This window comes from Ambystoma mexicanum, chromosome 13, assembly GCF_040938575.1.
Source record: "Ambystoma mexicanum isolate Mex_15411 chromosome 13, UKY_AmexF1_1, whole genome shotgun sequence".
Taxonomy (NCBI): domain Eukaryota; kingdom Metazoa; phylum Chordata; class Amphibia; order Caudata; family Ambystomatidae; genus Ambystoma; species Ambystoma mexicanum.
In genome coordinates, this window is record NC_090938.1 from 774757285 (window position 1) to 774770489 (window position 13205).

At 54.9% G+C, this 13205-nt stretch overlaps 1 protein-coding gene across 1 annotated transcript in view; it reads left to right on the top strand.

Moving 5' to 3' along the window:
* Nucleotides 1-7447: 7447 nt before the first annotated feature.
* LOC138521936 (E3 ubiquitin-protein ligase TRIM39-like) overlaps nucleotides 7448-13205 on the top strand; it is a 136020-nt gene continuing 130262 nt past the window's right edge. The window contains exon 1 of the mRNA XM_069635110.1: nucleotides 7448-7897. Coding sequence (XP_069491211.1) covers nucleotides 7484-7897 — 414 coding nt within the window. The 5' untranslated portion in view covers nucleotides 7448-7483. The remainder of the gene's footprint in view (nucleotides 7898-13205) is intronic.

Genomic DNA, 13205 nt, shown 5'->3' on the forward strand with positions numbered 1-13205 from the left:
GCATGGCAAGGCATCCTGCCTCTAGCATTGCTGCCTGGGTGGCAGCTGCATGCAAGGCATCCTGCCTCTAGCATTGCTGCCTGGGTCGCAGCTGCATGGCAAGGCATCCTGCCTCTAGCATTGCTGCCCGGGTCGCAGCTGCATGGAAATACATCCTGCCTCTAGCATTGCTGCCTGGGTCGCAGCTGCATGGGAATACATCATGCCTCTAGCATTGCTGCCTGGGTCGCAGCTGCATGGCAAGGCATCCTGCCTCTAGCATTGCTGCCTGGGTCGCAGCGGCATGGAAATACATCCTGTCTCTAGCATTGCTGCCCGGGTCGCAGCTGCATGGCAAGGCATCCTGCCTCTAGCATTGCTGCCCGGGTCGCAGCTGCATGGCAAGGCATCCTGCCTCTAGCATTGCTGCCCGGGTCGCAGCTGCATGGCAAGGCATCCTGCCTCTAGCATTGCTGCCTGGGTCGCAGCTGCATGGCAAGGCATCCTGCCTCTAGCATTGCTGCCTGGGTGGCAGCTGCATGCAAGGCATCCTGCCTCTAGCATTGCTGCCTGGGTGGCAGCTGCATGGCAAGGCATCCTGCCTCTAGCATTGCTGCCCGGGTCACAGCTGCATGGAAATACATCCTGCCTCTAGCATTGCTGCCCGGGTCGCAGCTGCATGGGAATACATCATGCCTCTAGCATTGCTGCCCGGGTCGCAGCTGCATGGGAATACATCCCGCCTCTAGCATTGCTGCCTGAGTCGCAGCTGCATGGCAAGGCATCCTGCCTCTAGCATTGCTGCCTGGGTCGCAGCTGCATGGCAAGGCATCCTGCCTCTAGCATTGCTGCCTGGGTCGCAGCTGCATGGAAATACATCCTGCCTCTAGCATTGCTGCCTGGGTCGCAGCTGCATGGCAAGGCATCCTGCCTCTAGCATTGCTGCCTGGGTCGCAGCTGCATGGGAATACATCCTGCCTCTAGCATCGCTGCCTGGGTCGCAGCTGCATGGCAAGGCATCCTGCCTCTAGCATCGCTGCCTGGGTCGCAGCTGCATGGCAAGGCATCCTGCCTCTAGCATTGCTGCCTGGGTGGCAGCTGCATGGCAAGGCATCCTGCCTCTAGCATTGCTGCCTGGGTCGCAGCTGCATGGCAAGGCATCCTGCCTCTAGCATTGCTGCCTGGGTCGCAGCTGCATGGCAAGGCATCCTGCCTCTAGCATTGCTGCCTGGGTCGCAGCTGCATGGAAATACATCCTGCCTCTAGCATTGCTGCCTGGGTCGCAGCTGCATGGCAAGGCATCCTGCCTCTAGCATTGCTGCCTGGGTCGCAGCTGCATGGGAATACATCCTGCCTCTAGCATCGCTGCCTGGGTCGCAGCTGCATGGCAAGGCATCCTGCCTCTAGCATCGCTGCCTGGGTCGCAGCTGCATGGCAAGGCATCCTGCCTCTAGCATTGCTGCCTGGGTGGCAGCTGCATGGCAAGGCATCCTGGCTCTAGCATTGCTGCCTGGGTCGCAGCTGCATGGCAAGGCATCCTGCCTCTAGCATTGCTGCCCGGGTCGCAGCTGCATGGCAAGGCATCCTGCCTCTAGCATTGCTGCCCGGGTCGCAGCTGCATGGGAACACATCCTGCCTCTAGCATTGCTGCCTGGGTCGCAGCTGCATGGAAATACATCCTGCCTCTAGCATTGCTGCCTGGGTCGCAGCTGCATGGGAATACATCCTGCCTCTAGCATTGCTGCCTGGGTCGCAGCTGCATGGGAATACCTCCTGCCTCTAGCATTGCTGCCTGGGTCGCAGCTGCATGGCAAGGCATCCAGCCTCTAGCATTGCTGCCTGGGTCGCAGCTGCATGGCAAGGCATCCAGCCTCTAGCATTGCTGCCTGGGTCGCAGCTGCATGGGAATACATCCTGCCTCTAGCATTGCTGCCTGGGTCGCAGCTGCATGGCAAGGCATCCCGCCTCTAGCATTGCTGCCCGGGTCACAGCTGCATGGCAAGGCATCCTGCCTCTAGCATTGCTGCCTGGGTCGCAGCTGCATGGGAATACATCCTGCCTCTGGCATTGCTGCCCGGGTCGCAGCTGAATGACAAGGCATCCTGCCTCTAGCATTGCTGCCCGGGCCGCAGCTGCATGGCAAGGCATCCTGCCTCTAGCATTGCTGCCCGGGTCGCAGCTGCATGGGAATACATCCTGCCTCTAGCATTGCTGCCCGGGTCGCAGCTGCATGGGAATACATCCTGCCTCTAGCATTGCTGCCCGGGTCGCAGCTGCATGGGAATACATCCAGCCTCTAGCATTGCTGCCTGGGTCGCAGCTGCATGGCAAGGCATCCTGCCTCTAGCATTGCTGCCTGGGTCGCAGCTGCATGGGAATACATCCTGCCTCTAGCATTGCTGCCCGGGTCGCAGCTGCATGGGAATACATCCAGCTTCTAGCATTGCTGCCTGGGTCGCAGCTGCATGGCAAGGCATCCTGCCTCTAGCATTGCTGCCTGGGTCGCAGCTGCATGGGAATACATCCTGCCTCTAGCATTGCTGCCCGGGTCGCAGCTGCATGGCAAGGCATCCTGTCTCTAGCACTGCTGCCCGGGTCGCAGCTGCATGGCAAGGCATCCTGCCTCTAGCATTGCTGCCTGGGTCGCAGCTGCATTGAAATACATCCTGTCTCTAGCATTGCTGCCCGGGTCGCAGCTGCATGGCAAGGCATCGTGCCTCTAGCATTGCTGCCTGGGTCGCAGCTGCATGGCAAGGCATCATGCCTCTAGCATTGCTGCCCGGGTCGCAGCTGCATGGAAATACATCCTGCCTCTAGCATTGCTGCCTGGGTCGCAGCTGCATGGGAATACATCATGCCTCTAGCATTGCTGCCCGGGTCGCAGCTGCATGGGAATACATCCCGCCTCTAGCATTGCTGCCCGAGTCGCAGCTGCATGGCAAGGCATCCTGCCTCTAGCATTGCTGCCTGGGTCGCAGCTGCATGGCAAGGCATCCTGCCTCTAGCATTGCTGCCTGGGTCGCAGCTGCATGGCAAGGCATCCTGCCTCTAGCATTGCTGCCTGGGTCGCAGCTGCATGGAAATACATCCTGCCTCTGGCATTGCTGCCCGGGTCGCAGCTGCATGGCAAGGCATCCTGCCTCTAGCATTGCTGCCTGGGCCGCAGCTGCATGGCAAGGCATCCTGCCTCTAGCATTGCTGCCTGGGTCGCAGCTGCATGGGAATACATCCTGCCTCTAGCATTGCTGCCTGGGTCGCAGCTGCATGGGAATACATCCTGCCTCTAGCATTGCTGCCTGGGTCGCAGCTGCATGGGAATACATCCAGCCTCTAGCATTGCTGCCTGAGTCGCAGCTGCATGGCAAGGCATCCTGCCTCTAGCATTGCTGCCTGGGTCGCAGCTGCATGGGAATACATCCTGCCTCTAGCATTGCTGCCCGGGTCGCAGCTGCATGGCAAGGCATCCTGCCTCTAGCACTGCTGCCTGGGTCGCAGCTGCATGGCAAGGCATCCTGCCTCTAGCATTGCTGCCTGGGTCGCAGCTGCATGGAAATACATCCTGTCTCTAGCATTGCTGCCCGGGTCACAGCTGCATGGCAAGGCATCCTGCCTCTAGCATTGCTGCCCGGGTCGCAGCTGCATGGCAAGGCATCCTGCCTCTAGCATTGCTGCCTGGGTCGCAGCTGCATGGCAAGGCATCCTGCCTCTAGCATTGCTGCCTGGGTGGCAGCTGCATGCAAGGCATCCTGCCTCTAGCATTGCTGCCTGGGTCGCAGCTGCATGGCAAGGCATCCTGCCTCTAGCATTGCTGCCCGGGTCGCAGCTGCATGGAAATACATCCTGCCTCTAGCATTGCTGCCTGGGTCGCAGCTGCATGGGAATACATCATGCCTCTAGCATTGCTGCCTGGGTCGCAGCTGCATGGCAAGGCATCCTGCCTCTAGCATTGCTGCCTGGGTCGCAGCGGCATGGAAATACATCCTGTCTCTAGCATTGCTGCCCGGGTCGCAGCTGCATGGCAAGGCATCCTGCCTCTAGCATTGCTGCCCGGGTCGCAGCTGCATGGCAAGGCATCCTGCCTCTAGCATTGCTGCCTGGGTCGCAGCTGCATGGCAAGGCATCCTGCCTCTAGCATTGCTGCCTGGGTCGCAGCTGCATGGCAAGGCATCCTGCCTCTAGCATTGCTGCCTGGGTGGCAGCTGCATGCAAGGCATCCTGCCTCTAGCATTGCTGCCTGGGTGGCAGCTGCATGGCAAGGCATCCTGCCTCTAGCATTGCTGCCCGGGTCACAGCTGCATGGAAATACATCCTGCCTCTAGCATTGCTGCCTGGGTCGCAGCTGCATGGGAATACATCATGCCTCTAGCATTGCTGCCCGGGTCGCAGCTGCATGGGAATACATCCCGCCTCTAGCATTGCTGCCTGAGTCGCAGCTGCATGGCAAGGCATCCTGCCTCTAGCATTGCTGCCTGGGTCGCAGCTGCATGGCAAGGCATCCTGCCTCTAGCATTGCTGCCTGGGTCGCAGCTGCATGGAAATACATCCTGCCTCTAGCATTGCTGCCTGGGTCGCAGCTGCATGGCAAGGCATCCTGCCTCTAGCATTGCTGCCTGGGTCGCAGCTGCATGGGAATACATCCTGCCTCTAGCATCGCTGCCTGGGTCGCAGCTGCATGGCAAGGCATCCTGCCTCTAGCATTGCTGCCTGGGTCGCAGCTGCATGGCAAGGCATCCTGCCTCTAGCATTGCTGCCTGGGTGGCAGCTGCATGGCAAGGCATCCTGGCTCTAGCATTGCTGCCTGGGTCGCAGCTGCATGGCAAGGCATCCTGCCTCTAGCATTGCTGCCCGGGTCGCAGCTGCATGGCAAGGCATCCTGCCTCTAGCATTGCTGCCTGGGTCGCAGCTGCATGGGAATACATCCTGCCTCTAGCATTGCTGCCTGGGTCGCAGCTGCATGCAAGGCATCCTGCCTCTAGCATTGCTGCCTGGGTCGCAGCTGCATGGGAATACATCCTGCCTCTAGCATTGCTGCCTGGGTCGCAGCTGCATGGGAACACATCCTGCCTCTAGCATTGCTGCCTGGGTCGCAGCTGCATGGAAATACATCCTGCCTCTAGCATTGCTGCCTGGGTCGCAGCTGCATGGGAATACATCCTGCCTCTAGCATTGCTGCCTGGGTCGCAGCTGCATGGGAATACCTCCTGCCTCTAGCATTGCTGCCTGGGTCGCAGCTGCATGGCAAGGCATCCAGCCTCTAGCATTGCTGCCTGGGTCGCAGCTGCATGGCAAGGCATCCAGCCTCTAGCATTGCTGCCTGGGTCGCAGCTGCATGGGAATACATCCTGCCTCTAGCATTGCTGCCTGGGTCGCAGCTGCATGGCAAGGCATCCCGCCTCTAGCATTGCTGCCCGGGTCACAGCTGCATGGCAAGGCATCCTGCCTCTAGCATTGCTGCCTGGGTCGCAGCTGCATGGGAATACATCCTGCCTCTGGCATTGCTGCCCGGGTCGCAGCTGAATGACAAGGCATCCTGCCTCTAGCATTGCTGCCCGGGCCGCAGCTGCATGGCAAGGCATCCTGCCTCTAGCATTGCTGCCCGGGTCGCAGCTGCATGGGAATACATCCTGCCTCTAGCATTGCTGCCCGGGTCGCAGCTGCATGGGAATACATCCTGCCTCTAGCATTGCTGCCCGGGTCGCAGCTGCATGGGAATACATCCAGCCTCTAGCATTGCTGCCTGGGTCGCAGCTGCATGGCAAGGCATCCTGCCTCTAGCATTGCTGCCTGGGTCGCAGCTGCATGGGAATACATCCTGCCTCTAGCATTGCTGCCCGGGTCGCAGCTGCATGGGAATACATCCAGCCTCTAGCATTGCTGCCTGGGTCGCAGCTGCATGGCAAGGCATCCTGCCTCTAGCATTGCTGCCTGGGTCGCAGCTGCATGGGAATACATCCTGCCTCTAGCATTGCTGCCCGGGTCGCAGCTGCATGGCAAGGCATCCTGTCTCTAGCACTGCTGCCCGGGTCGCAGCTGCATGGCAAGGCATCCTGCCTCTAGCATTGCTGCCTGGGTCGCAGCTGCATTGAAATACATCCTGTCTCTAGCATTGCTGCCCGGGTCGCAGCTGCATGGCAAGGCATCGTGCCTCTAGCATTGCTGCCTGGGTCGCAGCTGCATGGCAAGGCATCATGCCTCTAGCATTGCTGCCCGGGTCGCAGCTGCATGGAAATACATCCTGCCTCTAGCATTGCTGCCTGGGTCGCAGCTGCATGGGAATACATCATGCCTCTAGCATTGCTGCCCGGGTCGCAGCTGCATGGGAATACATCCCGCCTCTAGCATTGCTGCCCGAGTCGCAGCTGCATGGCAAGGCATCCTGCCTCTAGCATTGCTGCCTGGGTCGCAGCTGCATGACAAGGCATCCTGCCTCTAGCATTGCTGCCTGGGTCGCAGCTGCATGGCAAGGCATCCTGCCTCTAGCATTGCTGCCTGGGTCGCAGCTGCATGGAAATACATCCTGCCTCTAGCATTGCTGCCTGGGTCGCAGCTGCATGGCAAGGCATCCTGCCTCTAGCATTGCTGCCTGGGTCGCAGCTGCATGGGAATACATCCTGCCTCTAGCATCGCTGCCTGGGTCGCAGCTGCATGGCAAGGCATCCTGCCTCTAGCATCGCTGCCTGGGTCGCAGCTGCATGGCAAGGCATCCTGCCTCTAGCATCGCTGCCTGGGTCGCAGCTGCATGGCAAGGCATCCTGCCTCTAGCATTGCTGCCCGGGTCGCAGCTGCATGGCAAGGCATCCTGCCTCTAGCAATGCTGCCCGGGTCGCAGCTGCATGGCAAGGCATCCTGCCTCTAGCATTGCTGCCTGGGTCGCAGCTGCATGGAAATACATCCTGCCTCTAGCATTGCTGCCTGGGTCGCTTATTGGATTACCTCGGAAGTGGAATCAGGAAAAACTGTGCAGACCCACAATTTGTGACAACACACCATTTGCACAATAAAGGGGCACAAGATAATGAAGCTAAACATGAGGCAAATGCGTTTCAAGGTGCTATGCAATGTTAAATGCATAACTCTGGACAGTGCTCCGAAGCAGCTCTACAACTCATGGCGCTTGAAAACACACGACAAAAAGAAGACATTATAGGAAAATCCCGATATGGAAAAATGTGCTTGAAAATAATTGGTTGAAACTGCATTTTAAAAGCTTTATGCAGGGGGAACCCCTGGAAATCCTCCCCCTGACAGGGATTGCTCTTGCCTACTCGCGGTAATAGGGGAGGGGGGTTCTTCTAAAGTATTTTCCAAGGACTCTTTTTCCAAGTCCACACCAGTCCCTGCTCTTCTGAGGACACGCCCACCGAGCTTGATAGGCATGTCCCACAGCCAGTAAATACCTCACGCTCCTCCAGGGTGTGTAAGGAAGGAGAAGGACTGACACGCCCCCTTCAGGGTCTCTGATGAGAAACGAAACTTAACTTCACTTTTTTTGTTATAGCTGAACATGGCCGCAGCCGCCCAGCTCCAGAGCCTGAAGGAGGAGGCCACCTGCTCCATATGCCTGGAATACTTCACAGAGCCGGTGTCTGTGGAGTGTGGACATGCCTTCTGCCTGTCCTGCATCACTCAGTGCTGGGAGGCACTGGAGGCAAACTTCCCCTGCCCTCAGTGCAGGGAAACCTCACAGAACAAAACCCTCCGACCTTACAGGCAGCTGGGGAACATGGTGGAAATAGCCAAACAGCTTCACCTTCCCAATACGACCCCCCAGGAGGAGAATCTGTGCCGAGAACATGAAGAGAAGCTGAAACTCTTCTGCGAGGATGACCAGAGACCCATCTGTGTGATCTGCCGGGAATCCAAGGGTCACAGAGCTCACACAGTGCTCCCCATTCCAGAGGCTGCCCAGGAGTACAAGGTAAGGTTGCTAAAGGGACAAGGGGTGTGTGCTAACACAGTGCTCTTCATTTCTGAGGCTGCCCAGGAGTACAACAAGGTATGTGTGCTATAGGGACATGGGGGTGGGGGTTACACAGTCCTCTCCATGCCAGCAGCTGCCCAGGAGTACAAGGTGTGTGTGCTGTAGGTCTGGGACATGGGGGGGTTCTCACAGACTCTTCATTTCTGAGGCTGTCCAGGAGTACAAGGTATGTGTACTGTAGGGACATGGAGGGGGATGGGTTCTTACTCAGTCCTCCCCATTTCAGTGGCTGCCCAGGAGTACATGGTATGTGTGCTGTAGGTCTGGGACATGGGTGGGTTCTCACACACTGCTCTTCATTTCTGAGGCTGTGCAGGAATGCATAGTTTGCACTATAGCTCTTTTGCACTATGGCTCTGGGGCGAAAGGAGGCCGTGCATAATGCTTCCCATTCCAGACACTAGCGTCCAGGATTACACAGTATGTGTGCTGTATGTAGGTCAAGGAGACTCGTGGGGGGCAGTCTCCCGGGGAAGATGGGTAACGTTGTGGATATGATGGCACTCATTATAGCCACAGTGTACCCCTAAAGGTGGAGGTCCAGGACGTGCAGCTGCACAGTGAAGTGAACCACACACCTGAGTGTGTGCCAGGTATCTCTGCAGCATAGAGCTCACACAGTGTGTCCTATAAAGAAGGGCCCAAGAGCACACTGTGTGTGACTTGACTGGTGGCAAAAGGCACCCTCAGAAGGGTGCCCAGGAGCACAAGTAGAGTATGTTAAAGAGCAGGAATCAAAGAGTCTGTCCAAAGTACCACAGTGTGCATTAGACAGGTCTGGGACCTTAGGGTGCACGCCGTATAGGAGGCAGCCTAAGGGCACACAATGCATATTATGTGAAGGGTCTGAGCTCACAAAGGTCACAGTGTGGTCTATAGTAAGATGCCCAAGAGCACACGATGTTCATATGGCAAGCTGGGGACCAAAGGGTTGCCACAGAATAAGGCTGACCAAATGTACAAGATGCATATGTGACCAGACAGGAACCACATATCCCACGATGCCCTCGCCCCCAGAGAGCACACATGCCATGGATAGAACCTATGTACATGATATGCCTTGGTTTCAGAATCAGGTGCTGGGTGGAGACTGCCCAAGAGTACACGCGATGAATGTTGCATGTCTTGGGATCCTAAACTCATGGTGAGTGGGGGCTGCCCAAGAGTACATGGGGTGTAAGTGGCAAGTCTTGGGCGCACATATCTCATTTAGTATTTAGTATTTATTTTATTTATATAGCGCACCAGGCCCCAGGGCATCCGGGCGCGTCACTTAGTTACAAGCCTAAAAACAGAACAGTGAAGTATGTACAGTCATTGCTTTAGGAGAAAATATACGAAATATACAAATTATATAGGCATTGCATCAGGAGAGAAGATACACATTATAGAAAGATATACAAATTATAAAAGAAATACAGTATATGTACAGATTACAGTAAAGGATATAACAGAGGGCTGTTAACAGTAAAGTTGTAGCTCATGGGCGCACGGGCAAGGCAGGTCTTGGGCACACAGCCAGGTTTTTGACTTTGCGCTTGAAGGCCGGGAAGGTAGGTTCAGCTCTGAGAGGATTAGGTAGTGAGTTCCGTAGTTTCGAGGCTAGGACCGGAATGAGTAAAGGCTGCCACAGAGTACAGAGGGTGTACGTGGCATGTCTTGGGAACCTAAATCTCCTACTGAGTTCCAGGATGCCCAACAGTACAATGGTGTGTCTGGCATGTTTGGGACCTTGCATCTCATACTGTGTGGAGGCTGCCACAGAGGACAGGGTGTGTGTGTGGCATGTCTTGGTCAGTAATGCACTGCACAGCAGCTGCTATGCCCCATTATGGAATCCCACAGGACATGCAGTAATTCTGCATGGACAGTTGCTGCAGCTTTACATGTCAATATTAATTCCATGTCAGAGCAGCAGATTGTTGGTGTGGGTCCTAAACCCATAAACTTGCAAAGCGGTGGCCTGGCTTCCAATGAGGCTCTTCCTTTAAGGAAATACATAAATGGAGGTTGTTCCCCAATGAACCCCTAAAATCTCACTTCTTTTGACTGCAGCCCCTCTTCTGACTCCAGTCCTCTTTCCCCACTGCTCAACTGCAGCCCACCACATGGCAAGCTCTCTGCAGATGGGCAATGGTTGGACCCAGCCCTGGGGCACAGTCCCATCACACGCAAGGTTGGTGCTACTCAACTGCACCCCCACTTCACCCAATGGCGAGCTCTCTGCAGATGGGCAATGGTTGGAGCCCAGGGGCGCAGCCCCATCACATGCGAGGCTGGTGCTACTCGACGCCGGGGGAAGAATAGACATGTTCGGCTCAACTCTCATAGGACGGAGGATAAGCCTTTTTTGGGCCATTGGGGGTTGACTATAAAACATATCCTCCTCAATTACAAAGCCAATGGTACTGGCTTTGCCAGTGCTTGGTTCTTTTTGTTTACATCTCACAGTGACGGGCCATTTAAGTGTAAATCCCTGTGAAATGTGTTCTTAGCAAGGAGGTGGTGCTGGGAGTCTACTGTACATTAGTGTCAGTACCAGATGCAACGCCCGTGGCTTCACTTCTGGCCTATAACCAGGGTGTGGGCCGATAATGCATGTTAAAGCCTCTCCTCCCCCCGGGTTGCCTTTTCACAGTAAATCATAGTTAATGTTAAGGTTTCTGCTTAACCTTTACTCAATGCAAGTAACGTGGCATGTGCCCAGCATGTGACCTCACACATGACCTCGTGTGCGTGTGCCATGTGTGGATATCCCAAGCCTCCCTGTGGGTGCTCCTGCTGAGGGTGCAAGTCTCGGGACCATAAGTCTCCCACCGCAGGAGGGTCTGCTGAGGAGAAAGGATATGAGCATTGATGACCTTAGGACCTCTATGAACAGAGTGTCTTCCAAGATGGATAAGCTATGGATTGTAAACCAGTCTATGGGAGCAGCTAGAAGACTGAGGGAGCATTCTCTATAGACGGTACATTAGCCTATGGGAGCAGCTGGGAGTCTGAGGGAGCATTCGCTATAGACTGTACATTAGCCCATGGGGGAGCAGCTAGAAGACTGAGGGAGCATTCTCTATAGAATGTACATTAGCCTATGGGAGTACCTAGGAGTCTGAGGGAGCATACACTCTAGACTGTACATTAGCCAATGGGAGCAGCTAGAAGACTGAGGGAGCATTCTCTATAGACTGTACATTATCCTATGGGGCAGCTAGAAGACTGAGGGAGCATTCTCTATAGACTGTACATTATCATATGGGAGCAGCTGGGAGTCTAAGGGAGTGCTCTCTATAGAATGTACATTAGCCTATGGGAGCAGCTAGAAGACTGAGAGAGCATTCTCTATAGACTGTACATTATCCTATGGGGCAGCTAGAAGACTGAGGGAGCATTATCTATAGACTGTACATTATCATATGGGAGTACCTAGGAGTCTGAGGGAGCATACACTCTAGACTGTACATTAGCCTATGGGAGCAGCTAGAAGACTGAGAGAGCATTCTCTATAAAATGTACATTAGCCTATGGGAGCAGCTAGAAGACTGAGGGAGCATTCTCTATAGAATGTACATTAGCCTATGGGAGCAGCTAGAAGACTGAGGGAGCATTCTCTATAGAATGTACATTAGCCTATGGGAGCAGCTAGAAGACTGAGGGAGCATTCTCTATAAAATGTACATTAGCCTATGGGAGCAGCTAGAAGACTGAGGGAGCATTCTCTATAGAATGTACATTAGCTTATGGGAGTACCTAGGAGTCTGAGGGAGCATACACTCTAGACTGTACATTAGCCTATGCGAGCAGCTAGAAGACTGAGAGAGCATTCTCTATAGACTGTACATTATCCTGGGGGCAGCTGGGAGTCTAAGGGAGTGTTCTCTATAGAATGTACATTAGCCTATGGGGGCAGCTAGAAGACTGAGGGAGCATTCTCTATAGACTGTACATTAGCCTATGGGAGCAGCTAGAAGACTGAGGGAGCATTCTCTATAGACTGTACATTATCCTATGGGAGCAGCTGGGAGTCTAAGGGAGTGTTCTCTATAGAATGTACATTAGCCTATGGGGGCAGCTAGAAGACTGAGGGAGCATTCTCTATAGACTGTACATTAGCCTATGGGAGCAGCTAGGAGTCTAAGGGAGCATTCTCTATAGACTGTACATTAGCCTATGGGAGTACCTAGGAGTCTGAGGGAGCATTCTCTATAGACGGTACATTAGCCTATGGGAGCAGCTGGGAGTCTGAGGGAGCATTCTCTATAGACTGTACATTAGCCTATGGGAGCAGCTGGGAGTCTGAGGGATAATTCGCTATAGACTGTACATTAGCCCATGGGGGAGCAGCTAGAAGACTGGGGGAGTATTCTCTCTAGACTGTACATTAGCCTATGGGAGTACCTAGGAGTCTGAGGGAGCATTCTCTATAGACGGTACATTAGCCTATGGGAGCAGCTGGGAGTCTGAGGGAGCATTCGCTATAGACTGTACATTAGCCCATGGGGGAGCAGCTAGAAGACTGGGGGAGTATTCTCTATAGACTGTACATTAGCCTATGGGAGTACCTAGGAGTCTGAGGGAGCATTCTCTAGAGATGGTACATTAGCCTATGGGAGCAGCTGGGAGTTTGAGGGAGCATTCTCTATAGACTGTACATTAGCCTATGGGAGCAGCTAGGAGTCTGAGGGAGCATTCTTTATAGACTGTCCATTAGCCTATGGCAGCAGGTCGGAGTCTGCGGGAGCATTCTTTATAGACTGTTTATTAGCCTATGGCAGCAGTTGGGAGCCTGAGGGAGGTGTACATTAGCCTATGGGAGAAGCTAGGAGTCTGAGGGAGCATTCTTTATAGTCTGTACATTAGCCTATGGTAGTACCTAGGAGTCTGAGGGAGCATTCCTTATAGACTGTACATTAGCCTATGGGAGCAGCTAGGAGTCTGAGGGAGCATTCTTTATAGACTGTCCATTAGCCTATGGCAGCAGGTCGGAGACTGAGGGAGCATTGACTGTCCATTATCCTATGGGAGCAGTTGGGAGCCTGAGGGAGGTGTACATTAGCCTATGGGAGAAGCTAGGAGTCTGTGGGAGCATTCTTTATAGTCTGTACATTAGCCTATGGGAGCAGCTGGGAGTCTGAGGGAGCATTCTTTATAGACTGTACATTAGCCTATGTGAGTACCTAGGAGTCTTAGGGAGCATTCCTTATAGACTGTACATTAGCCTATGGGAGCAGCTAGGAGTCTGAGGGAGCAT